This window comes from Haliotis cracherodii, unplaced genomic scaffold (assembly GCF_022045235.1).
Source record: "Haliotis cracherodii isolate W230 unplaced genomic scaffold, xgHalCrac1.p SCAF_11, whole genome shotgun sequence".
In the NCBI taxonomy this organism is placed as follows: Eukaryota; Metazoa; Mollusca; class Gastropoda; order Lepetellida; family Haliotidae; genus Haliotis; species Haliotis cracherodii.
In genome coordinates, this window is record NW_027266266.1 from 36,975,858 (window position 1) to 37,003,735 (window position 27,878).

The 27,878-nt window shown below is 43.5% G+C and overlaps 2 protein-coding genes across 2 annotated transcripts in view; both read right to left on the minus strand.

Annotated features, from left to right (window-relative positions):
- Positions 1-271: 271 nt before the first annotated feature.
- Positions 272-2,068, minus strand: LOC139455053 (zonadhesin-like). Its single transcript, XM_071236635.1, has one exon. The coding sequence runs from the start codon at positions 2,066-2,068 to the stop codon at positions 272-274; it is 1,797 nt and encodes a 598-aa protein (XP_071092736.1).
- Positions 2,069-2,286: 218 nt separating this feature from the next.
- The window catches only part of LOC139455730 (E3 ubiquitin-protein ligase CHFR-like), a 39,183-nt gene continuing 13,591 nt past the window's right edge, over positions 2,287-27,878 (minus strand). The window contains exons 6-21 of the mRNA XM_071237280.1: positions 27,692-27,856; positions 26,948-27,125; positions 26,605-26,680; positions 25,696-25,774; positions 19,919-19,983; positions 18,295-18,386; positions 15,815-15,880; positions 14,231-14,313; positions 13,736-13,840; positions 12,669-12,848; positions 10,848-10,931; positions 10,085-10,155; positions 9,307-9,394; positions 8,672-8,788; positions 7,460-7,535; positions 2,287-4,517 (exon numbers count right to left, since the gene is read on the minus strand). Coding sequence (XP_071093381.1) covers positions 4,478-4,517; positions 7,460-7,535; positions 8,672-8,788; positions 9,307-9,394; positions 10,085-10,155; positions 10,848-10,931; positions 12,669-12,848; positions 13,736-13,840; positions 14,231-14,313; positions 15,815-15,880; positions 18,295-18,386; positions 19,919-19,983; positions 25,696-25,774; positions 26,605-26,680; positions 26,948-27,125; positions 27,692-27,856 — 1,565 coding nt within the window. The 3' untranslated portion in view covers positions 2,287-4,477. The remainder of the gene's footprint in view (positions 4,518-7,459; positions 7,536-8,671; positions 8,789-9,306; positions 9,395-10,084; positions 10,156-10,847; positions 10,932-12,668; positions 12,849-13,735; positions 13,841-14,230; positions 14,314-15,814; positions 15,881-18,294; positions 18,387-19,918; positions 19,984-25,695; positions 25,775-26,604; positions 26,681-26,947; positions 27,126-27,691; positions 27,857-27,878) is intronic.

Below are 27,878 nucleotides of genomic sequence, written 5' to 3' on the forward strand. Positions count from 1 at the left end.
CTAGAATTTTGTTGGCCTATTGGTGGGATTTAATTGATGTTCAGAGACTATTGTTAATAAAATTGATAAACATAGACATACAATAGTCTTAACATTAAGATCCTTTTGTGTAATTGAGTCCTGTTATTTCGGCTAAAACAACAATTTGTCCTTACTGAACAAATGTCAAAATACAGTCAGCTGGAGTGAGTGAGTAAGTTGGGTTTAATACTTCCTTGAATGATATTAGAAGTGAGTCTTTAATTTTTATTATTTTCCAATGTTTTGGAATTCAAAACTCACAATCATTGCATCCTGGCAAACTTGAGTTGACACAACTCTGCACAGTGACACAATTCTGCATGGTGACACAACTGTGCATGGTGACACAACTCTGCACGGTGAAACAACTCTGCATGGTGACACAACTCTGCACGGTGACACAACTCTGCACAGTGACACAACTCTGCACGGTGACACAACACTGCACGGTGACACAACTCTGCACTGTGACACAACTCTGCATGGTGACACAACTCTGCACGGTGACACAACTCTGCATGGTGACACAACTCTGCACGGTGACACAACTCTGCACGGTGACACAACTCTGCACGGTGACACAACTCTGCATGGTGACACAACTCTGAATGGTGACACAACTCTGCATGGTGACACAACTCTGCACAGTGACACAACTCTGCACGGTGACACAACTCTGCATGGTGACACAACTCTGCATGGTGACACAATTCAGCATAGTGACAGAATGAGTGAATGCTTTAACCACAAGGCTACCCGACCACCCCTCAGAGGTGGGACCAAGCATGTGTGGTGTCAGCTTCATAGGTTCAGAGGTGGGACCAAGCATGTGTGGTGTCAGCTTCATAGGTTCAGAGGTGGGACCAAGCATGTGTGGTGTCAGCTTCATGGGTTCAGAGGTGGGACCAAGCATGTGTAGTGTCAGCTTCATAGGTTCAGAGGTGGGACCAAGCATGTGTAGTGTCAGCTTCATAGGTTCACAGGTGGGAACAAGCATGTGTAGTGTCAGCTTCATGGGTTCAGAGGTGGGAACAAGCATGTGTAGTGTCAGCTTCATAGGTTCACAGGTGGGAACAAGCTTGTGTAGTGTCAGCTTCATGGGTTCAGAGGTGGGACCAAGCTTGTGTAGTGTCAGCTTCATGGGTTCAGAGGTGGGACCAAGCTTGTGTAGTGTCAGCTTCATGGGTTCAGAGGTGGGAACAAGCATGTGTAGTGTCAGCTTCATAGGTTCACAGGTGGGAACAAGCATGTGTAGTGTCAGCTTCATGGGTTCAGAGGTGGGAACAAGCATGTGTAGTGTCAGCTTCATGGGTTCACAGGTGGGAACAAGCTTGTGTAGTGTCAGCTTCATGGGTTCAGAGGTGGGACCAAGCTTGTGTAGTGTCAGCTTCATGGGTTCAGAGGTGGGACCAAGCATGTGTAGTGTCAGCTTCATAGGTTCACAGGTGGGAACAAGCATGTGTAGTGTCAGCTTCATGGATTCAGAGGTGGGAACAAGCATGTGTAGTGTCAGCTTCATGGGTTCACAGGTGGGAAGAAGCATGTGTAGTGTCAGCTTCATGGATTCACAGGTGGGACCAAGCATGTGTAGTGTCAGCTTCATGGGTTCACAGGTGGGAAGAAGCATGTGTAGTGTCAGCTTCATAGGTTCACAGGTGGGAACAAGCATGTGTAGTGTCAGCTTCATGGATTCACAGGTGGGACCAAGCATGTGTAGTGTCAGCTTCATGGGTTCACAGGTGGGAAGAAGCATGTGTAGTGTCAGCTTCATGGATTCAGAGGTGGGAACAAGCATGTGTAGTGTCAGCTTCATAGGTTCACAGGTGGGAAGAAGAATGTGTAGTGTCAGCTTCATGGGTTCACAGGTGGGAACAAGCTTGTGTAGCGTCAGCTTCATGGGTTCAGAGGTGGGACCAAGCATGTGTAGTGTCAGCTTCATAGGTTCACAGGTGGGAAGAAGAATGTGTAGTGTCAGCTTCATGGGTTCAGAGGTGGGAACAAGCATGTGTAGCGTCAGCTTCATTGGTTCAGAGGTGGGACCAGGCATGTGTATTGTCAGCTTCAAGGGTTTCTGCGGAGATCTTGACAGATGCCTGACAAAGAGGCCATTATATACGCCTTGACTTTCATTCAGATGAACCTCCAACAATCGTTCAAGTTGGGACACGTTGCTTTATGGCTGAAACACTGCCAACTCCTTCCTCCAGTGAGTTCAGTGAAAAGGACAACCACAAGAATAATATATGATAAATCTGTGGTAATTTATTGGTTGGTGCCTTCTAAGTACAAATCAAGTCATGTGACATCAGAATTGTCTGATTCCATATTACTGCATTCAACACAATGGCTGCCATGACGTGTGATACTGTCTCAGATTAGATCAATGCTGTAAGGGACTTGGTGAGGAGAAAACAAAATCTTGAACACATTTGTGGAGTAAAAGACAAGGTTACTTCAGGACTTCAGCCTCTTTGTTCCTTCCTTAATCTATCAGTCAACCCAGTGTTTACTGATACTGCAGCTGCTAAATGCCATATATGGAGGAAAAAGTACTGAGACAAGAAGTGCCTAGAAATATCACTGTTTTAGCATAGAAACCGTATGTCTGTGCAGCTCCTTATAAAAAACAATTTTGATATTGACTTGTTGCTACATACTGTCCAGTACTGTTTTCTTTATAGGTTCCCGATTCGGAACACACCACATTTACTACCCTACCATAATGTACATGAATCATAATGCCACGGAAACTGAAACACGAGTTGCTTCACAAAACAATTGCCTCCAAATATATGTACTTACATTTTCATGTACTTATTGGGTTGGAATCATTGAGGTGAGGTCAAATGGAGTTGAACATCGTGTCTAAGATTATTGCACTTATATAGTGATGCGCATGCACGTGTGTGTGTGGCTGCTTGTAACAGTCTGGACTGATGCTGATTTATAGTGCTAGCTCACTGCGATACCATGCCGCAGTTTAACATGAATACCCCACTCAGACACAGTACACTGACTCCTAGCCGACCAGTCCTTGTTTTAGCCCCTTAATGCTGAGTGCCAGACAGGGTAACAACAAGTACCGTCCTTTAACGTCTCTTGGTATGATGCGGCCAAGGATCAAACCCCGGACCTTCCGCTTTCCGTGTGGAAATGCTGCCACTAGACCACGGAGGCGGTCCTGGAATCATTGAGAGTGTACATATATTTGGCTGCCATCACAGTGCAATGGCAGATTAATATCTTTACCAGTCCAGTTTCCAGCTCGGCAAGAAAATGTATTGTTGCATGATCTAAAATGTAACTACACATAGTGATATTTGAAGGCAAGTGGCTTGAGAAGTGAATCATGTTGCATTTGTCATTAGATCACGACACATGCACTTTGCTGAAACATATAAAGTGAGATGCAGATTTGGATCGGGGATCTATTAGGAAAACACAATGGGACAGTCGGCGAAAAATCAAAATTCAAAATCAAAATTGTTTATAGGGAGCCGCCCAGATGTCCAGTTACAGCATTTATATAAGTGTTGCGGACAGTCACTAAACATATTGAATACAGTAATATAGGCCATACATTGGAACTACCAGAGCACAGTCTCCATGCCCTGCGAGGGTTCTTGGTCAGAATAGGTCCAGCAAAGGAATCTCATTCTGTAACCCCATCTGTGAAGTCTTCCTCTTTCCATGGGATATACTTCCATCCACAGCAGTAAATGTTTTGACTTTTTTGTGTTTTTATTTTGCATGTTACTTTTGCTTTTGAAAATATTTGAAGAAACTGAAAACATGTTTGGTGATTGCATAAAAAATATTACTATTAAAGTCATCAGTCTTGCTTAAGGTAATAAGAAAAATAGCAAAATCTTGACTAACTATAATTTGTAAGAGATCTTAAATTATACTGTGAACATGATATAATGTAAACAAGTTCTCTTTCTTGTTTGGTGTTGAACGCCTCACTCAGCAATATTCAAACAATATGACGGCAGTCGGGACCACACATGACCATTGTCATTGTGACTGACATCATGAGCATCGATGTACGCATCTGGAACATAGTGTCATGCTATCAACCAAGTCACGGAGCATGACCACCAATCCACCTCAGAATGTTGCGCTGGACCACTCCTGTCCAGGAATCCCTGCAGGGAATGCATCTGACTGCGGGACTCCAACACAACCATGCTTCATCACAACAGTCACTATACATAGCACTATGTACAACTGATCAGGGCAACACTTTATCACAGCACAACATCCTGGGGCTGCAATAAACTGACCCAGCTGTTACCTTGGTTACCTGATCAACAACTTAGTTTATGCATTCATTACATATATCAATTGATTAGCAAATAATGCCTCTTGTAACACAGGATGACTTAGCATCACACAGTCACAAGTCTGCTGTCTGTGAGGAACACCTGGATGTCAGCACCAGGGCTAGGGTATGCTAGGTCTTTCTTGTTTGGTCACACACATGGTTGAAGTTTCTGCAATGAAAACAAACTGATTAAAGATTTGTTTTTCTGTTTGTTGTTTAACACTGGACTCCGCAATATTCCAGCTATTTGGCCGTGGCCTGTAATGACAAACAAGTGACATGTGGACATGACAAACAAGTGATTGATATTATCATATAATAGGTAGTTTCTCGGCAGGATAAAGCCAACAGATAAAAACGATATCCGTAGGGGTCATATGCTGATAGAGATGCAAATTTCAATGGTCAAGTAGGGACTACTTTCAGTTTTTAAACAAACATAGCGTCGCCCTCGTCATTCGGCGATTGTGTCAGAATTAACCATCGGGAATCTGGATAAACTACAGAGATAATTGCTAACATTATCAAAAGAACAGTCTAATATACTGAAAATCAGTGTCTAACTGTGACGTAGCTAAGGCATTTTATAAGTTTTGGCAACTTTGGAGATATAAATTTCGAAACAATTTTGCGAGGGCACGAGGCCTAGCCAAGTGGGATCAGTAGCCGTATCTGTGCTTGTAGACCTCTGCGGCTTGAAACCTTCTCCACAAATTAAAATAGTTGGATTTGGACGAAATATGTTTGAATTGTTATCATGTTTCGTTTTGTCGCTGTGTATACATCTGACTACACTTCTTAACATTATGACAGGACAGACCGACTGTCAACAACGTCTGACGTGAAGTCTCATAGACTAGGGTTAGAGTAACTTCCCTTTGACAAAGGGCAGTTACTCTAGCGGACAGACCGATGGATTACCACGAAAGGCAATAAAAAACAATTGTTTTGCGTATATGTTGCTTCGTCACTGTATAAGAAACAGATTTCAGTTGGAACTATATTGGCTACTGTCACTGTCCGACTGACACACCACTTCCCCTGTGACGTAATAAATATTAATGCGTGCATTCCAGGAAAAATCGCAATGATTCGGTAATGTTTGTGAGAGAGTGAAAGCTATTTTGAAGCACAGAATTAAAGAATGACATTATATGTTCAAGAGGTTATCACGCTTGTGTGTTTGGAGATGGTAAATATACTGTATTAGGAATACACACTATGTATTTAGCTCGCCAAGGCTCGCTAAATACAGTGTTTATTCCTAATGCAGGATATTTACCATCCCCAAACACACTCGCGTGATAACCCCTATTTATGAGCAACTTTGTATACATTCGGGTATGATGACATACAGCCTGACCACCTGATCCATTCAGTCACTTTGCATGACAAGCATATGTTTTTCAGGACCAATTCTACTGAAGTACTCAGAGGGACAAACGAGTAAGTGTAAGTATTATTAATAAGCTACTCATTATAAAACAGTTTGTCCCAATGCTTGAATTGAGGTCAATATTCATGTAACAACAGATATTATAACATTCCAAAGCAAGGCCACTTGGTAGTCCTAGCAACATTTGAAGTTATTCAGAATCAAAGTGTCTGCAAATTTGTAGGTTTATATCAATCAAATTGTTCAAAACAATAACAATGCATGGCTGTATCTGGAAAATTCTGACTTCTAAAAATTCAGACTCTGTGACCTCATTGTAGTTGCTTCTCACTTTGGACCTCCTCCCCCAGCTCCAGTTAACTACAGCCCGACACAGACAAGCATGGGGTAATGGGGACCTCCTGTACTGCTGAAAGCCCACTGAGATGAGTAATATTTATATACAGATGATCAACTTTGTAATTTTCATTTAACAAATCACATTCATTTGAAATTTAAGGAATACTATCAAGTGCCATGAGTATTCTCTTAGACAAGGATTGGGAGGTGAGGTGATGTGAAATGAGGCTGTTAGTTTGTTTGTTGTTAAACGTTGCACTCATGAGCATCGATCCATGCAATTGGGATCGATAACACGCATCAACCAAATCAGCCAGCCTGACCACCCAATCCCATTAGTCGCCACTTACGACAAGCATAGTCGCCTTTTACAGCAAGCATGGGTTGCTGAAGACCTATTCTACCCCAGATCTTCACGGGTCGAAATGAGGTTAAAAGTTGCGTCCTAAGATTGGACTTGTGCTGGTTTTATGGTGCTATTTCACAAAGATATTGTGGATATCCCACATGGTCACACTATACTGACTGGCCAGTCACTGTTTCATCCAATGAATGGTGAGCATCGGGCAAGGTAACAACAAGTACCATGTCTTAATATCGTTTGGTATGACACGGCCAGGTGAGTGCACAACCAATCTCATTAAAATCACATCTTAGTTCTCGCTACCACAAAACAAAGCCCTGAGGACATCCCATTACAGGTCACGTCAGAATGACCTTTCATCCGACCAATCAGAGCGTTGCTAACCAAATCAGGAAAGTGACAGTCGGAATGTAATTTCTAATCATGCAACCTCGAAAAGGGTAACATGGGGTATTCCGAATGACAGGTTGTACGTCTGATTCTGACAAAATGATAGTGTACCTCTTGCTTCAATGGGATAAACATGTGAACGGATGAGACTGCATTAGCCCATGGGAAGTACTGCCATACAAATAGATATTCCAGAACGTTCTTTTGTTCAGTTTTCAAATTTTGAATCAAGAAATTTGTCAAAATGTAGATCTAGTCTGTAATGAAAGTCGCCAGCTTGAAACTAGTGCTTTACAGCTCAAGAAAGCTGCTTTCAGATTGATTAATGTTGATTTCTTGTCAGTCATTTCATTGGTCAGTCAAATTTCAGAAAGATTGTTCTGATGTGCCCCGTAATGGGGTGCCCGCAGATCTTTGTTTAGCAGTATTAAGAACTAAGATCTGATTGTGATGAGATTGAGTGAACCACCGACCTCCTGCTCTCACTAACATTGTGAGCATTTCTGGTCAGGAATCCTACAGTCGTACAAGACATTGATTAGTACTGCATTGTGCGAGCATCCCTGTTGTTTGTATATCATAGTGAAGTACAGAGATAGGGACTACATTCATGTATACATACGCTGCGTGGTGAGGCTTGTTGCGCTGTGTTCGACAGTTCTTTCCCCAGTAACAATCGGATCGTCTCTGTACCGCCTCTGAAATAGATAAGTATTTTGATGATGAGCAAGTCAGTGCATGTTGTCTGGTGCATCAGTCAACAATATTCAACACACTAGTCAATGAAAGTAAAGTGACACAGCACAAGTTAACCTCAGCTGAATCGAAGAGCTGTTTTCTATCAGTTTTAAATTTGTTTGACTTCTTTTACAATGTCATATTAAAACATGTCGGTAAATTTGTTGTAGCAGGATCACTCAGGGTACATAGGGTTTTATGTGTCCCTTGTTGCGAGTGGTATAAAACCAAACGCGAGTGGTATAAAACCTTGTGTGAGACACATTAAACCCTGTACACCCCTCGTGATCCTGCTACAACCTATATAGTTTTGGACCTGGCTGTGTTGACAGCAGAATCAACAAACAGTAAATGATATTGAAAAATCGCCCCATCTTTATTTTCTCATATCGCAAGCTTCCATTTATGTTTTGGAGCATGAATACATCGTATTTGAGTAATGTAAGTCTCACTTCCTACTAAGTGGCCCGGAACATGTCTTCTGTTGGCGGGGTAGCATGTAGCAGGGCATGGAGTCATGCAACACATGACAACTTACCATGTCAGCTTACTGATGGGATTACTCTCTGGTCATGTGGACAAGATGGGTTTAACGCCACTTTTAACGTTATATCATGGCGTGTCAGCTTAATGTGGGAGGAAAGCCCGAAGTGATGCAGGTCTCAGACGTTTACAACTTCGGTGAAACCCACGAGCACGGGTATGGTGCTGACAAACCTAGAAACAGAATCGGGGCAAAACGGGATTCGAACCCACAATCATAGGTTTCTGGCATTCCCAGGGGACGCAACTCTGTACAGCGGATCGTGGGGACTCAGACGACTGGGCCACCCATGCCTTCCAGACCTCAGGTAAGAGGGGATGTGGTTCGAATCCCATCACGGGACACATGTCATCGTATACCAACAGAACACTGTCATATAGCTGGAATATTGCTCAGTGCAGCGTTAAATAAAGAAACAAAGAGAAAAACAACAACAACAAAACAAACAAACAAACAAACACTCATCTCAGTGAACTGAGGAGTGACACTCAGTGTTTTAAAGTGATGATCTAAGTGTGTGGTGGTCAGCATGGATTACTGCTAAACACGTACCTGGCAGGTTCTCCTTGGGTATATCCTTCCGATATTGGTAGGCCAGGTCTTTGAAGTTGCGCAGTCCACACATGTAGCAGAAATATGTCTCTCCGTCCACAACCCCCCTCATTTGATCTGAAAACAATAAGAGATTTTTTCCATGTTTCCAGAAATACATAACATTGCTGTGAACATTTGTCATGAATACCTTGTGTAACTTGCACCAATTAATAAGATCATTCATCATACATTTCGATACCAGTTGTGTATACAGTGAAATTTGAGTAAGTGTGTGAGTTGGTTTTACGCCACTCTGAGTAATATTCCAGCAATATCACGCCGGGGACACCAGACATTGTACCCATGTCGGGATTCGAACCCGGGTCTTCGGCGTGACGAGTGAATGCTTTAACCACTAGGCTACCCGACCGCCCTCAGTGAAATTTGAAGGCAAGTTAGGAGTATTCAGTGTGTACAATTTTATGGTGATGATAATCAGCTCTTAGTTCTCTCTACTGTCAAATCTCATCCCCCCTCCCCCTCAAATGTATGTATCAGATGCAAGCAGTCTGGGAGTGTTTGCCAAGATCTAAAGTGTCCTGATTCAGAGGGTTTCAGTGTATAGCGATTCACATCCAGTGTTTTCAACTTACCAAAACATTTGTACTGTCCAGACTCAAGCTTGGCTAAGCCTTCCTTTAAAACATCTCGGACTGAAATGTTGTTGGCTTCTAGATAGTCCTGTAGAAGCAAACAGACACAATCCAATATGCGTCTCTAGCTGGTTCAATAACCACACAATCTTTACATCTGACTTAGGTAAAAGTGAACATGACAGGTGAGGTGAGGTGAGGTGAGGTGAGGTGAGGTGAGGTGAAATGGGGTTTAACATCACATTCCAGATCTTTACATTTATATCGCGATGTGTGTGCTTGCGTGCATGCATGCATATGTGTGTGCATAGCTGTGTGCTTGTACGAGTCCAGACTAATGCCAGTTTTATAGTGCCAGAGTTTGTTTTTGTTTGTTTGTTGTTTAACACCACACTCAGCAATATTCCAGCTGTATGTCGGTGGTCTGTAAATTATCGAGTCTGGACCATGCAATCCAGTGATCGATATCATGAGCATTGATCCACACAATTGGGTTACGGCGACATGCAACAACCAAGTCAGCTTGCCTGACCACCTGATCCTGTTAGTCGCCTCTTACGACAAGCATGGGTTGCTTAAGACCTGGATCATCACGGGTTTTATAGTGATATACCATGACAGAAGGTGATAATTAGTTAAACGGCTAGTGAGTCTTCACACAATAACTAGTTACCTTTACTGACATTCGTTACACTGATGTTTTCCATCAACCTCTTAGTGCAATAATTACATTTATTAATGTAGAAGTGTTTTATTAAGAAGGCCAACTTTATCCTACCTTGAATATTGTCGACTCTGATGTGTTGTCAAGGATGAGGTTTGGCAGACACTTTTTCCCAAAGTTCATATCTGTCAAATCAATTCAAAAGTTTATAACAAACAGGAGGAGTGAACTTTTGTTGTTGTATCACTTAGTTCATAAATTTGTGAGTCACTGATATCATGAGCAATATCCCACTTTTTCGAGGAACAACACGCAATTCACTGAGACTGACCGCCTGATCCAATAAGCTGCCTCTAATAATTGTTTGTTGTTTAATGATGCACTCAGCAAAAATCCAGCTTTATGATGGCAGTCTGCAAATAATCATGTCTGGACCGGACATTCCAGTTGACCTGACATTCCAGTGACTGATATCATGAGCATCAAAACACGTAATTGGGATACGATGACATGCATCAACCAAGTCAGCGAGCCTGACCACCCAATTCTGTTAGTCGCCTCTTATGACAAGCATACCGGTAGTCTCCTTTTACGGCAAGCATGGGTTGCTGAAGACCTATTCTACCCCGGATCTTCATGGGCGGCTGACCGCTCTAATGACCAGAACAGGTTGCTGGGGACCTGTTGTAACCTGGAATCCCCATGTTGCAGAGATTAGTTGTGGGTGACAATATTCACAATACCATCCCCCAACCCCCCCTTAAATTTTGCAACACAATCCACCTATCACATAAGCCATTCTATCTACCTATGTATTTCAAATACAATACACTGTAAAACTTATATAGAACAACTTCCAAAGTAGTGATAAATTCACCTTTAAACTTCCCGAGGCACCCAAGACAGTTGGCGTTGCGGCAGCCCCAGTAGGCATGGCAGTAGGCACGGTAACAGATAGAACCTGGAGAGTAATTACAACAGTGCCATAAGACCATGTAGCTCACCTTATTCATTTTTGTATAAATTGCGCTGACAGCCTTATACCAATGACCTTAAAATAAACTACAGATCTGTTCAAATTTATTTCTGATTGTGTCTCAATAATGAGAATATAACTTCACGAAAAGCTTATTGGGGAATCTGGATCATGCATAATTTGCATACAAGGACCAGCAAATGAGAGGGCAGCATCTAGAATGTCACCTTCCCGAGGCAAGCGAGTCCACTAGTCCATGTCAAAGTCTAGTTTCTACCCTTGCCACATAAAGGCCACTTTTTTGGCCCGATGTATGCTACATCATGAAGATCACGAGTTGTGTCCCTTGTAATGAAAACACGGTATCCAATCAGATCGCTGTTCTCAGCTTGCATGGCTTCACAAAGATGACTTCAACTACCATAGACGATGACCTGGTCGATTAGATAACAAAAACATTTGTGATTTCATTCTGACAGGCAAGCAAAGGCAATCATTGTTTGGGTCTAAAAGTTGGAAAAGAGAAATATTCATGTCAACAAAGACAGGCAGCCGTAAATCACTTTCATATGAATGTGTCCAAGTTGTGTTTTAATGACTATTTTCATCATTATTCTGCTCACAAGCACAGTACTTGGGGGAACTAATTTAAAACTTCGGAAAACCTAGAAAACACTTACTTTAGCTTAATTGTTGAAAGAACTTTAAGCTATACGTTAAAGGCCACGTTTTCGGAATTCAGACGTTGATTTTATTAAATGTTCTCTGATTGGACTATTGATATGTGGGATAGTCCAATCATATTTAGCACAGGAAAGTGGGCTTGATGTGGCAAGGGTGGAAACAAGACTTCGATGAAAGGGCTAGTGGACGCTCTTGCCACGGAGATATTTATTAATCAATTGTATGCGAGATAAATACAAAGTAAGCTATTCTACGCATCTTATGCTTTATCATTTAGGATACAATAGATAACCTTTAGAAATATTTCGAGAAAATGTTTTAAATGTCAATCACTTAAAGAGAAGCAACGTCAGTCTTTCACCTTCAAGACTTGTAACAGTACTATTTATTGAAAAATTGTTATTTTAAAGGGAAAGTAAATAAAAAATAAATGACTGCGATTTGATGTTCCTGGAAAGCATTCAAATGTCTAAGTGAAAGTGTTGAAATCACACGCACTGTAATCGACTTCCGAAATAAACCTATTTGGGGCGTGGCCTAAAGCTACCGGCGCAGCGGTGACAACTGTTTTCATTGGCTGATATTTTTATCTTGTGATTCTTAGCTCTTACACATATACAGTTTCTGCTATTTCTGTTAATCCTACAAAAATAACAACATTGCATACATTGTTGAATGTGTGAAACGATATTTGATCTTGACATTGTGAATAATTAAAATAATAATTAACAATCGGTAACTATCGTTCTTTCCTAACACCCTGTGTCGGTAATAAAACACCAGCAGCCCTCAGTCATTATTCCACGCTGTAAATACCTGTCAGGGAATAATCCCGGTAAACAGCGGAAGGAATCATCAGTGTTGATACGAAAGTAAACAAGTTGTGGAAGCTAACCTTCATTCAATGATATCAAACGTAAGTGTTGAGTAGGTTAGTATTCTGTCATAACCCTGATGTTCAGGTGAGCTAAAATTCATAAAATGAGACATAAACCTGGCGTGGCCCGGAATGAAGCACAGTATTGTCACATCACATACATTGTTGTGCGGGGATGGCAGGATTGTGAACTCTCTGCGCCCGCCGGTCCGGCATCGGCTGCATACAGCAGGCACACAGGATGTGGTTCTGATTGATGGCACAGGTGAATTGTGGGGGTGTCGGCATGACCTTCACATCAGGGTCAGGTCTATCTCCATCCTCTCCTGTTGATGGTCCAGCTGTGAAAGTTACAGATCTCATTGGAGGGTTCATATACAAATCCCAAATTGGGAGTGTGCGAGTGAAATCTGTTTAACACCACAGTCAGCAATGGTCCAGCTATATCACAGCGGCTGTTATGATTTGACCCCAAATTAGGGCTGGGACGGGTAACTTGGGTACCCGGGTCGGGTGGGTACTGAGTAGGACCAGGGTACCCACAGGACTACCCGGACCCGTGGTTAGTCACGTGATATATTGTTTTATGACAAAAAACATCAAAAACTGTATGGTTACACAAGTCACTAATGTTCGCATTTCTTTCTGACAATGCACCCATTCCTTCTAATGTTTATAGGTTTAAATAAATTTAAAACTTCAGTCAACTTCAGTGTATGCATGACCAGATTGTTTTATACGTGTATCTAAATACATTTTCCCAGGGCTACGGTCAAACTATTCCCAATCGGACAATTTACACCAAAGTCTGGAGACTTATAGTGGGTATCTGGTAGGGTCGGGATATAGAGTGGTGGGTACCCGTTCCAGTTCGTCCCAGCTCTACCCCAAATGGCTTGTAACATATCAAGTAGACACATCTGTGTTGCAATGCTATTTATCAATAGTGTTATAGAATAATCATTGGCTTGATGATGTCATCATGCATCCAGCAATTGTAAAATATATATTTCACAGCAGAGTTAAGAACAGTTTCCAAAAGCAAGGCCTTTTGAAGGCCTGTTCCTGAAATTGAAGACCTCTTTATGGCGGATTGAAAGTTAAGTCCTTTCCAAACCAAGCTGCCAAATAAAGGCCTTTTCTAGAACCTTGTAATAGCTGTGTACTGACCAAATGGACCACCTCTGACACAAACACAACAAAGTAGTTCCTAGCTGTCAGAACCTACCTCCATCAGCTGCTGCAGCAGGTGCCCCTGATGAGCCAGGTTTGTCTCCCTCTGCAGTGGCGCCCTCTGCTGCCCCAGTGACAAGATTCTTGACTACAGTTATTGCTGCAAATTCCATCCAGGGATATTAATTTCAGATTGAGAATTCTAGCAGTTTTTGTAATAATTAGATACAAACTATGATTAAACAAGCAAAGAAAGCTAAATAAATTAAGACATATTTAAAAATCACAATGACAGTGAAAAATACACATGAGCAGTGACAAGCCCATCTAACAATGGAGCCAGGCCTAAATTTTCAGTTACCAATTGTTGGTACACTGGTAGTGACTAGCAAACTGCATCTAACAATCAGAGTATTTACAATTCTGTACAAACATATTTAAATCTTGGCCCCTATTCATAAAGTGTCCTTAGAGCTATATCTATGTAAGCAACTGCAGAAGCTCAACTGTGGGAGTTGCCATCAACTTTGATTGCTTTCTGGAATCTGACCTGTTTGAATTCCTCCAAAGAGTCCTGGGCCTACGGCTGGTTCTTTGAATTCGGCACACTGTCGACACACTGTCTTTGGTGGTCTGAAACATTCATCATCATCAAACTCCTCCTCCTCAATAGCCATGTCATCATCATCATCATCAACATCATCATCATCATCCATGTCATCATCGCTGATAGAAATAGTGTAAACCATTTTCAACAATATTTCAGCTAGTTCAAGGACATCTTCCCGAGGCAAGAGAGTTAACTGACTATAAAAGTCCAGTTTCCACCCTTGCCGAACTAGGCTGGTATTAACGAGTCTATGCATAGTCCAATCAAATTCGCGCACCGTAATCGAAATCCAGTTCGTAAACTGTCGTGTAGATTTCGGTCGATTGCAGGATTTGCAAAGCATGTGCACCGCCACCTCGTTGTCAGCAGATACTTTCAAAAACTTTTCATGTTTTTAATCAAGGTGTTCACGTGATTTGATGCATTTTGCGATGTAAGACACATTTTATCACAATATAGATCTTGATTATCGATCAGATCATCCTGAATCGGCGCCACCATTTCGTGTGAAGCAAACGCAAGTGATACGAGAGGTGGAATCTGATTGGTCAATAGGAGAGGATTAGAAGGGACATAACTGGTAATAGCCACTGGTGGCGCTACAATCGAGCCCAGTAATTCCTGCCAAGTTCGGCAAGGGTGGAAACTGAACTTTTTAAGACAGTTAACTCTCTTGCCTCGTGAAGATGGTTCAAGGAATGTCATAGCAAAGGGCAAATTGAAGCCAGATAGGTAATTAGCACCGACAAAGATCAAAGCACTAGGCAGACAGGTTCCCTGGTCACGGTTCATGGCTGCTGGTGTCTCCTGATGTCAATGGCTCACGGTATGGATCAGTCAAGTATATAAATATACATACCAGTATGGATCAGTCAATTATATAAATATACATACCAGTATGGATCTGTCAATTATATAAATATACATACCAGTATGGATCTGTCAATTATATAAATATACATACCAGTATGGATCAGTCAAGTATATAAATATACATACCAGTATGGATCAGTCAAGTATATAAATATACATACCAGTATGGATCAGTCAATTATATAAATATACATACCAGTATGGATCTGTCAATTATATAAATATACATACCAGTATGGATCCATCAATTATATAAATATACATACCAGTATGGATCCGTCAATTATATAAATATACATACCAGTATGGATCTGTCAATTATATAAATATACATACCAGTATTGATCAGTCATGTATATAAATATACATACCAGTATGGATCAGTCAAGTATATAAATATACATACCAGTATGGATCAGTCAAGTATATAAATATACATACCAGTATGGATCAATCAAGTATATAAATATACATACCAGTATGGAGCAGTCAAGTATATAAATATACATACCAGTATGGATCAGTCAAGTATATAAATATACATACCGGTATGGATCAGTCATGTATATAAATATACTTACTGGTATTGATCAGTCAAGTATATAAACATACATACCGGTATGGACCAGTCAAGTATATAAATTCCCGTACCTGGCTGTCCCAAAGAATGGATTCCCTAAGCCAAACAGAGCACCCGCTACAGGTGCAGGAACATGCCTGAAAACATAAAATAGAATCCACAGATAGATTGGCATATATGCTGGCCCTTCGGCCTGTTGCCAGCGCAGAAATGGCAGCGGGTCTGTCATTATTTGAAGTCAGTAGTTTAGTGGGCCAAAGTAGGGACTATACTCCCAAATTATTGTGTGTTTTAGTTTATTAAATGCTAAGTAACATTAATATATTGCAATCTCTCAAATATCCCTTAAAATTGGTATACTACTAAGGCCTGTACATGAACACTGTGAGGTACTGATGTGAACACTGTGGGGCACTGATGTGAACACTGTGGGTATGGATGTGAACACTGTGAGGTACTGATGTGAACACTGTGGGTACTGATGTGAACACTGTGAGGTACTGATGTGAACACTGTGGGGCACTGATGTGAACACTGTGGGGCACTGATGTGAACACTGTGGGGCACTGATGTGAACACTGTGAGGTACTGATGTGAACACTGTGGGGCACTGATGTGAACACTGTGGGGCACTGATGTGAACACTGTGGGGCACTGATGTGAACACTGTGAGGTACTGATGTGAACAATGTGGGGCACTGATGTGAACACTGTGGGGCACTGATGTGAACACTGTGGGGCACTGATGTGAACACTGTGGGGCACTGATGTGAACACTGTGGGGCACTGATGTGAACACTGTGGGGCACTGATGTGAACACTGTAGGGCACTAATGTGAACACTGTGGGGCACTGATGTGAACACTGTGGGGCACTAATGTGAACACTGTGGGGCACTGATGTGAACACTGTAGGGCACTGATGTGAACACTGTGGGGACTTACATGACCACTGTTGGGGGTTGGGTGGGTGGGGGTGACATACATGACCACTGTTGGGGGTTGGGTGGGTGTGGGGACTTACGTGACCACTGTTGGGGGTTGGGTGACTTACATAACCACTGTTGGGGGTTGGGTGGGTGGGGGTGACATACATGACCACTGTTGGGGGCTGGGTGGGTGTGGGGACTTACGTGACCACTGTTGGGGGTTGGGTGGGTGTGGGGACTTACATGACCACTGTTGGGGGTTGGGTGGGTGGGGGGACTTACATGACCACTGTTGGGGGTTGGGTGGGTGTGGGGACATACATGACCACTGTTGGGGGCTGGGTGGGTGGGGGTGACATACATAACCACTGTTGGGGGTTGGGTGGGTGGGGGTGACATACATGACCACTGTTGGGGGTTGGGTGGGTGGGGGGTGACATACATAACCACTGTTGGGGGCTGGGTGGGTGGGGGTGACTTACATAACCACTGTTGGGGGCTGGGTGGGTGTGGGGACTTACATGACCACTGTTGGGGGTTGGGTGGGTGGGGGGACTTACATGACCACTGTTGGGGGCTGGGTGGGTGTGGGGACTTACGTGACCACTGTTGGGGGCTGGGTGGGTGTGGGGACTTACGTGACCACTGTTGGGGGCTGGGTGGGTGGGGGGACCTACATGACCACTGTTGGGGGTTGGGTGGGTGGGGGTGACATACATGACCACTGTTGGGGGTTGGGTGGGTGGGGGGACCTACATGACCACTGTTGGGGGCTGGGTGGGTGGGGGGACCTACATGACCACTGTTGGGGGCTGGGTGGGTGGGGTGACATACATGACCACTGTTGGGGGTTGGGTGGGTGGGGGGACCTACATGACCACTGTTGGGGGCTGGGTGGGTGGGGTGACATACATGACCACTGTTGGGGGTTGGGTGGGTGGGGGGTGACATACATGACCACTGTTGGGGGTTGGGTGGGTGGGGGTGACATACATAACCACTGTTGGGGGCTGGGTGGGTGGGGGGACTTACATGACCACTGTTGGGGGCTGGGTGGGTGTGGGGACTTACATGACCACTGTTGGGGGCTGGGTGGGTGGGGGGACTTACATGACCACTGTTGGGGGTTGGGTGGGTGGGGGTGACATACATAACCACTGTTGGGGGCTGGGTGGGTGGGGGGTGACATACATGACCACTGTTGGGGGCTGGGTGGGTGGGGGTGACATACATAACCACTGTTGGGGGCTGGGTGGGTGGGGGGACTTACATGACCACTGTTGGGGGCTGGGTGGGTGGGGGGACCTACATGACCACTGTTGGGGGCTGGGTGGGTGTGGGGACTTACATGACCACTGTTGGGGGCTGGGTGGGTGGGGGGACTTACATGACCACTGTTGGGGGCTGGGTGGGTGGGGGGACCTACATGACCACTGTTGGGGGCTGGGTGGGTGTGGGGACTTACATGACCACTGTTGGGGGCTGGGTGGGTGTGGGGACATACATGACCACTGTTGGGGGCTGGGTGGGTGGGGGTGACTTACATGACCACTGTTGGGGGCTGGGTGGGTGGGGGTGACTTACATGACCACTGTTGGGGGCTGGGTGGTAGGAGGAACTTACGTGACCACTGCAGGGCTTGGGTCGTACTCATCCTCATCGGAGTATTCACTGGACTCCTCCTCTTCCCTCGGACGCTTGTTTTTTGGGTATAACTGGAATGGAGCCATGGAATGTCTGCTGTTAATAAAACCTTCGTAACATCATACAACAGGTCTGATAGGACAGCTGGTGATTAATAGAAGTTCCCTTACCCTCATGGTTACCGTTTTGACCAAGCTCTTGGTCCTTGTGAGGAGAATTGGGTGAGAAGTTGTCCCCATCAACCTATGCTAGTAATAAGGGGTAACTTGATGGATCAGATGGTCAGACTTAGTGAGCAGCATAATATCAATCACTGATGTGTATGGTCAGAACAAGATTATAACACGCCACCATCAGCTAGCTTGATTTGTTTGTTTGTTGTTTAACGCAGCACTCAGCAAAATTCCAGCTATATGACAGCAGTTTGTAAATAAACAAGTCCGGACCAGACAATCCAGTGATTGACATCAAGAGCATCGATCCACGCAATTGGGATACGATGACATGCATCAACCAAGTCAGCGAGCCTGACCACCCGATCCCCCCTTAGTTGCCTCTTATGACAAACATAGTCTCCTTTTACAGCAAGTATGGGTTGCTGAAGACTTATTCTACCCCGGGTCTTCATGGGTCAGCTAGCTTGAACATTGCTGGGAGCATTGTTAAAAAATATACATACAAAAAACCCAACAAAGACCCACAGTTCTTTTTAACCATCACAAAAACAAACTTAAAGGACCTATTTATCAAAATACAGTAAGGGTAGGTGGTGGACAACTCTTCATCCATTTGTCAAACTCCAAATGATTCTCATGAGAAGATCGCATCTCTCTCTGTTGCTTGTTGATTGTCACTGAGCCTATCCTCCCAATCCACCAAGTCCTCTCATACAGTCAGTGGGAGTCCTATTCTAACCCAGATTGCACAGGGAGCTCTGGTTGCAGTGCATTGCAGGATTTGCTTTTGCCATGTGATCAAACTTGTTTATGCAGATATCTTGTTCATTAAAAATGAAATTGTTTGAATGTAGAACCTAAAACATCCAAGTGATGAAGCACCTCATTTGGCCCAGTTGCCATACATCAGCACATCATAGACGTTCTGGCAGCCTCGAAGTAGTACAAACACAAGGACACAAATGTCAGAAGTGAATAGAACCCATGTTATAATAGGACCAGCACATGCTGTACAAGCGCTTCCCACTCATACACCTACTACAGATCAGGGAGAGACCACAACACATCTATCATTTGTTTGTCAGATATGTTGGATCATGTGTAGTTGAAATGACTTATGAATATCAGAAATATAAATTGGATATTTCTCCCGTTTGATGTCTGGGTCTTGTTATCCGAGGCTGGTTAGGGTCCCAAGATCTTGGCTTTCTTGCTCTGTCAGAATCTTGAAACCGATGGTAGGTATCTTGTCTTCCCCCCTGAGTTTATTGGTCATGTGGTCATTTGAGCCTCATCATAAAATCTGTTGTACATACAAATTCCTATTTCAAGAGTTTGGTATAAAAACCCATCAGGCTCAATGAATAGTTTCGTATACACTATCTGCACAGTATTCCGAGCAACATAGAGGCGTAACACCAACTTACCATGTCTCTGGTGATCTTGTTCTTAGCATCAAGTTCCTGGATGTCTTCTTCAGGGCGTTTACGATCTGAAATAATAAATTAAATGGTGTCTTGCCAATGTCCTGAAGCAGTAGATGGGGTAGCTTAGTGGTTAAAGCGTTCACCCGTCATGGCGAAGCCGAGGGTTTGATTCCCCACATGGGTACAATGTGTGAAGCCCATTTCTGGTGTCTCCTGCCATGATATTGCTGGAATATTGCTAACAGCGGCGTAAAGCCATACAAACTCACTCTCTGAAGCAGTTTGTTAGTGAGAACGGTTTACCATACGCCTGCAGGGGACCCCAAAACTGTGCTGCCCCCAATAACCTAGTGAGGAATCAGACTGGGCCAAACAACGTGACAATTGTAAGTGAACACGTTAGCCACTAGGCTACCCCACCGCCCATTCTGAAGGAAGGATGTATTGGCGGGTTAAGATAAAACCTAAACAGCTGTGATGTCTGTGATGTCTTATATTAGTCTGTGATGTGTCATGTTAGTCTGTAAGTGGTCAGCTGTAATGTGTTGTGTTAGTCTGTAAGTGGTCAGCTGTAATGTGTTGTGTTAGTCTGTGAGTGGTCAGCTGTGATGTGTTGTGTTAGTCTGTGAGTGGTCAGCTGTGATGTGTTGTGTTAGTCTGTGAGTGGTCAGCTGTATTGTGTTGTGTTAGTCTGTGAGTGGTCAGCTGTGATGTGTTGTGTTAGTCTGTGAGTGGTCAGCTGTGATGTGTTGTGTTAGTCTGTGAGTGGTCAGCTGTAATGTGTCATGTTAGTCTGTGAGTGGTCAGCTGTAATGTGTTGTGTTAGTCTGTGAGTGGTCAGCAGTGATGTGTTGTGTTAGTCTGTGAGTGGTCAGCTGTGATGTGTCATGTTAGTCTGTGAGTGGTCAGCTGTGATGTGTCATGTTAGTCTGTGAGTGGTCAGCTGTGATATGTTGTGTTAGTCTGTGAGTGGTCAGCTGTGATGTGTTGTGTTAGTCTGTGAGTGGTCAGCTGTAATGTGTCATGTTAGTCTGTGAGTGGTCAGCTGTAATGTGTTGTGTTAGTCTGTGAGTGGTCAGCTGTGATGTGTTGTGTTAGTCTGTGAGTGGTCAGCTATGATATGTTGTGTTCGTCTGTGAGTGGTCAGCTATGATATGTTGTGTTAGTCTGTGAGTGGTCAGCTATGATATGTTGTGTGAGTCTGTGAGTGGTCAGCTGTATTGTGTTGTGTTAGTCTGTGAGTGGTCAGCAGTGATGTGTTGTGTTAGTCTGTGAGTGGTCAGCTGTGATGTGTTGTGTTAGTCTGTGAGTGGTCAGCTGTGATGTGTCATGTTAGTCTGTGAGTGGTCAGCTGTGATGTGTTATGTTAGTCTGTGAGTGGTCAGCTGTAATGTGTTATGTTAGTCTGTGAGTGGTCAGCTGTAATGTGTTGTGTTAGTCTGTGAGTGGTCAGCTGTGATGTGTCATGTTAGTCTGTGAGTGGTCAGCTGTGATGTGTTGTGTTAGTCTGTGAGTGGTCAGCTGTGATGTGTTGTGTTAGTCTGTGAGTGGTCAGCTGTGATGTGTTGTGTTAGTCTGTGAGTGGTCAGCTGTGATGTGTTGTGTTAGTCTGTGAGTGGTCAGCTGTATTGTGTTGTGTTAGTCTGTGAGTGGTCAGCAGTGATGTGTTGTGTTGGTCTGTGAGTGGTCAGCTGTGATGTGTTGTGTTAGTCTGTGAGTGGTCAGCTGTATTGTGTTGTGTTAGTCTGTGAGTGGTCAGCAGTGATGTGTTGTGTTGGTCTGTGAGTGGTCAGCTGTGATGTGTTGTGTTGGTCTGTGAGTGGTCAGCTGTGATGTGTTGTGTTAGTCTGTAAGTGGTCAGCAGTGATGTGTTGTGTTAGTCTGTGAGTGGTCAGCTGTGATGTGTTGTGTTAGTCTGTGAGTGGTCAGCTGTGATGTGTTGTGTTAGTCTGTGAGTGGTCAGCTGTGATGTGTTGTGTTAGTCTGTGAGTGGTCAGCTGTGATGTGTTGTGTTAGTCTGTGAGTGGTCAGCTGTAATGTGTTATGTTAGTCTGTGAGTGGTCAGCTGTAATGTGTTGTGTTAGTCTGTGAGTGGTCAGCTATGATATGTTTTGTTAGTATGTGAGTGGTCAGCTATGATATGTTGTGTGAGTCTGTGAGTGGTCAGCTGTGATGTGTTGTGTTAGTCTGTGAGTGGTCAGCTGTGATGTGTTGTGTTAGTCTGTGAGTGGTCAGCTGTGATGTGTCATGTTAGTCTGTGAGTGGTCAGCTGTGATGTGTTGTGTTAGTCTGTGAGTGGTCAGCTGTGATGTGTTGGGTTAGTCTGTGAGTGGTCAGCTGTATTGTGTTGTGTTAGTCTGTGAGTGGTCAGCTGTGATGTGTTGTGTTAGTCTGTGAGTGGTCAGCTGTGATGTGTTGTGTTAGTCTGTGAGTGGTCAGCTGTGATGTGTCATGTTAGTCTGTGAGTGGTCAGCTGTGATGTGTTGTGTTAGTCTGTGAGTGGTCAGCTGTAATGTGTTATGTTAGTCTGTGAGTGGTCAGCTGTAATGTGTCATGTTAGTCTGTGAGTGGTCAGCTATGATGTGTTGTGTTAGTCTGTGAGTGGTCAGCTGTGATGTGTTGTGTTAGTCTGTGAGTGGTCAGCTGTGATGTGTTGTGTTAGTCTGTGAGTGGTCAGCTGTGATGTGTTGTGTTAGTCTGTGAGTGGTCAGCTGTGATATATTGTGTTAGTCTGTGAGTGGTCAGCTGTGATGTGTTGTGTTAGTCTGTGAGTGGTCAGCAGTGATGTGTTGTGTTAGTCTGTGAGTGGTCAGCTGTGATGTGTTGTGTTAGTCTGTGAGTGGTCAGCTGTGATGTGTTGTGTTAGTCTGTGAGTGGTCAGCTGTGATGTGTCATGTTAGTCTGTGAGTGGTCAGCTGTGATGTGTTGTGTTAGTCTGTGAGTGGTCAGCTGTAATGTGTCATGTTAGTCTGTGAGTGGTCAGCTGTAATGTGTTGTGTTAGTCTGTGAGTGGTCAGCAGTGATGTGTTGTGTTAGTCTGTGAGTGGTCAGCTGTGATGTGTCATGTTAGTCTGTGAGTGGTCAGCTGTGATGTGTCATGTTAGTCTGTGAGTGGTCAGCTTTGATATGTTGTGTTAGTCTGTGAGTGGTCAGCTGTGATGTGTCATGTTAGTCTGTGAGTGGTCAGCTGTAATGTGTCATGTTAGTCTGTGAGTGGTCAGCTGTGATGTGTTGTGTTAGTCTGTGAGTGGTCAGCTGTGATGTGTTGTGTTAGTCTGTGAGTGGTCAGCTGTGATGTGTCATGTTAGTCTGTGAGTGGTCAGCTGTGATGTGTTATGTTAGTCTGTGAGTGGTCAGCAGTGATGTGTTGTGTTAGTCTGTGAGTGGTCAGCTGTAATGTGTCATGTTAGTCTGTGAGTGGTCAGCAGTGATGTGTTGTGTTAGTCTGTGAGTGGTCAGCAGTGATGTGTTATGTTAGTCTGTGAGTGGTCAGCAGTGATGTGTTGTGTTAGTTTGTAAGTGGTCAGCTGTGATGTGTTGTGTTAGTCTGTGAGTGGTCAGCTGTAATGTGTTGTGTTAGTCTGTGAGTGGTCAGCAGTGATGTGTTATGTTAGTCTGTGAGTGGTCAGCAGTGATGTGTTGTGTTAGTTTGTAAGTGGTCAGCTGTGATGTGTTGTGTTAGTCTGTGAGTGGTCAGCAGTGATGTGTTGTGTTAGTCTGTGAGTGGTCAGCTGTGATGTGTTGTGTTAGTCTGTGAGTGGTCAGCTGTGATGTGTTATGTTAGTCTGTGAGTGGTCAGCTGTGATGTGTTGTGTTAGTCTGTGAGTGGTCAGCTATGATATGTTGTGTTAGTCTGTGAGTGGTCAGCAGTGATGTGCTGTGTTAGTCTGTGAGTGGTCAGCTGTAATGTGTCATGTTAGTCTGTGAGTGGTCAGCTGTATTGTGTTGTGTTAGTCTGTGAGTGGTCAGCAGTGATGTGTTGTGTTAGTCTGTGAGTGGTCAGCAGTGATGTGTCATGTTAGTCTGTGAGTGGTCAGCTGTGATGTGTTGTGTTAGTCTGTGAGTGGTCAGCTGTAATGTGTCATGTTAGTCTGTGAGTGGTCAGCTGTAATGTGTTGTGTTAGTCTGTGAGTGGTCAGCAGTGATGTGTTGTGTTAGTCTGTGAGTGGTCAGCTGTGATGTGTTGTGTTAGTCTTTGAGTGGTCAGCTATAATGTGTTGTGTTAGTCTGTGAGTGGTCAGCAGTGATGTGTTGTGTTAGTCTGTGAGTGGTCAGCTGTGATGTGTTGTGTTAGTCTGTGAGTGGTCAGCTGTAATGTGTTGTGTTAGTCTGTGAGTGGTCAGCTGTGATGTGTTGTGTTAGTCTGTGAGTGGTCAGCTGTAATGTGTTGTGTTAGTCTGTGAGTGGTCAGCTGTAATGTGTTGTGTTAGTCTGTGAGTGGTCAGCTGTGATGTGTTGTGTTAGTCTGTGAGTGGTCAGCTGTGATGTGTCATGTTAGTCTGTGAGTGGTCAGCTGTGATGTGTCATGTTAGTCTGTGAGTGGTCAGCTGTAATGTGTTGTGTTAGTCTGTGAGTGGTCAGCAGTGACGTGTTGTGTTGGTATGTGAGTGGTCAGCTGTGATGTGTTGTGTAAGTATGTGAGTGGTCAGCTGTGATGTGTCATGTTAGTCTGTGAGTGGTCAGCTGTGATGTGTTGTGTTGGTATCATTATTCCAGCAGACTAACTGGCTGATAATAGAGTGAGTGGGGTTTCTGTTGCATTATTGCACTGATTGAAGTCACTGATTACGCTGTTGTCTTTTATCTTAATGATAAAATAACTATTCTGTGAAGTTAATATTGTTGACTTCTTCATTTATCAGAATTGACTTCGATATTATTTAATGTTCATGGAGGTATTAACATAAAAAACGGTGTGCACATTTTGTTGTTTGTTGTTTAAAGCCGCACTCAGCAATATTCCAGCTATATGACAACAGTCTGTAAATAATTGATTCTGGACCAGACATTCCAGTAAATGACATCATGAGCATCAATCCACGCATTTGGGATACGATGACATGGATAAACCAAGTCAGCAAGCCTGACCATGCGATCCTGTTACTCGCTTCTTACGACAAGCATAGTCACGGGTTGCTGAAGACCAAGTATTCTAACCAGATCTCCGAGGGTCGCACACTTTGTGTATTTACACAGCGTTTTATGAACGCAAAACACTACTGAAGTCAATTCTCGATTGAACATCAAAACACTTTAACCATGGAACTATGATTAACTAATGCACACATATCTGTACATTGTACACTGATTGGTGTACACAATTTCCCCCACTATAAACAACCTGTACCTTCCTGTGAGCTTCACCTGATTACCTACAGACTGGTTCCTTGCTGTCATTGAGATGCATCAGCTTTATGTTGCCTCTCACGATCAATTAAAGTATGGTATATCAGGCAGTAGAGGCCATGTTTTAAGACCAAAATACATGGGGTAGTGAAGGAAATCAATTCATCGCCTTGTTGGGACTGCCCTTTAGTGCATCATCTTATGTGATTTTCTAACTTTGCTAATAAAAGACCTTCTGGCAGAAAAACAACAACACTTTATCTTCATGGCACAAAGAGCTAGAGAGATAAAATTACTCAGAAAAAACCTAATGTGTATGAAAATATAACTTCAATGCCAGGGCTCAACAAGTCTCAATTACCTGCCAAAACAAACTAGTGGACGTTTAAAAACACACTTTGCTTGAAATACTTCCAATAGTGTGACTGTACCTGGGTGTTCTTTCAAATAGGCCTCCACCAAGTTGTTGACGATGTGATTCTTGTTGATACGATCCACTTTTAACCGACACTGAAGTGAAAAGCATGATTACCAAACTCATTATTCAAAAGCTTTACTAGCTACCTAACAATCATAAATGAAGGTACCAATCTGGACTCCTCTTGGACAAGAAAGGTTTTTGCCAAGATGTGGAATCATATTCAGGCAACAGTAGCTAACTGGGTAACAAGATTCCGTTCCACAAAGGGATCTTAGTGGTAGGATTGTGGTAGGTCTATGGTAATGAAAAGGAGTTAGGATCGACTTAACGCTACGATTGTCACAGGTCTTCGTTAAAGAATGCGAATTAGGATCGACTTAGCGCTAACTTCGCTTTTTGAAACGGGGTCCTGACCTTTTCCCTAAATTGTTACCTTTCTGGAGTATCCACAACACAGCAGACCATTCTCCCTCTGGAACTACCCATTTACGTTTATTTTCAACACATAGAAACTTGATCTGCTGCTCTGGATGCTTTGTTCGAGTTGACAATTCAAAAGCTAAGATGGTCATTGGCTGATTGGAAAGTTCCCCCAACCGCCTATGAAGTACAAGATCTGGTCTTAATGAGGTTGTAGCCAGTCAACCTGGAGTCCCCCTGTGAGGTCTACCTACTACAACGTGGAATTCAAGGGCAAAATACTTCCGAGGATCCCATGCACACTGTACCGTTTGTGCAAAGTCCCAAGTCTATGTCTTTGTTAAAGTATGGGACCTGCTGTCATGTAGTGAGGTGTTTACCAACCAACCAACCAACCAACCAACCAACCAACCAACCAACCAACCAACCGTATGGGAGTTATGATAGCTCAATGACCCCAGTTACTCTGCACTTGAAACACCAACCAGTGTTTACTTACAGAAGGACATTCGTTGGATCTGTCCATCCACTCGGAGTAGCATCCCGAACAGAAGGAGTGCATGCATGGCTGGAGGCTGCAACAAAACACAACACACATACTACTAGTGGGCTGCATAATAAATGCTGAAATTACCTCCCTTAGCAAAAATCCTTTTTACAGCAGTTTCAAGTGTCACTGTATCCGCTGTCATGACTGTCTGGTGTGGAATCAACACTACTGGAAGCACTCATAATCTCCTTCATCAAAATCAGTTCACACCATTCAATTCAATTCACACCATCAGCGCATGTTGACAGCCATTTCTTGACACCGTTTTGCTGGCATTACGTGAATTACGAACCTGATGCAGTCATGCAGTATTTCTTGACAGATGATGCACACCAGAGTCTCGCCCATTGCATCTGCCTCATCTGGAGCATCTTTCTCTGCTTTGCTCTTCTCCTCAGCAGCTGCTTTCCCTTCACTCTTCCCTTCCTCCTTCTCTCCATCTTTTTCTGCTGTCTCTTCAATCTTCTTTTCTAGAAGTACAGACACAAAGCTTTGACACCGGGCTCTTAGACTGGCTTGTTGTTTAATGCTTCCCTCAACATTGTTATAGGTGTATGCTGGTAGCCTTGGAATATCAAGACTAGACAAACTAGTAGTTTAGATCACGTACTCTGTGTACGGACAGGACTCAACCCCCAAAAGTACGAGAATCTGTACTTTACTAAGAAAGTGTTATCCCAAATTATCATTTGTAACATTTGACCACTTTCTAAACGACATTGTGTATTCATAAATAGGTTGTACAATATGGATATTTTAAAGGCCTTCTAACCTGTTGAAGGAATGCTACAGCTTTAATGGCCAGTGGCTTCTAATGGATCACACAACAAACCATGACAAAGATTTGCTTCTATTCAAGCAATCCCAAAATGAGTTCATGTTGTCATTTTCAGTTGATTTCTCCCCAGGTTCTCCTGACAGGCAGTTATCATACATCATTCCACATTGATGTCTTACAATTGTAACAATGTGTAACAAGGAGTTCCCTCAAAATTGTTGTCTACAAGGTCATGATATGATTATTGTTTCAACTGACCTTCACCTTGGTCCTTGTCAAGAGCAGGAGTGGCTGGAGGAGTGGTGTTGGTAGTTGGGGGGTCTCCGGATTTGTGTTTCTTCAGAGTAGGTTCTGCAGTGGTCTCATCTGATGGGTGTGGTCTCTTCTTGGACTCGGGTGAGTCAGCCATATTTAACTCATCATCTATATGATAAAATCATTAAAA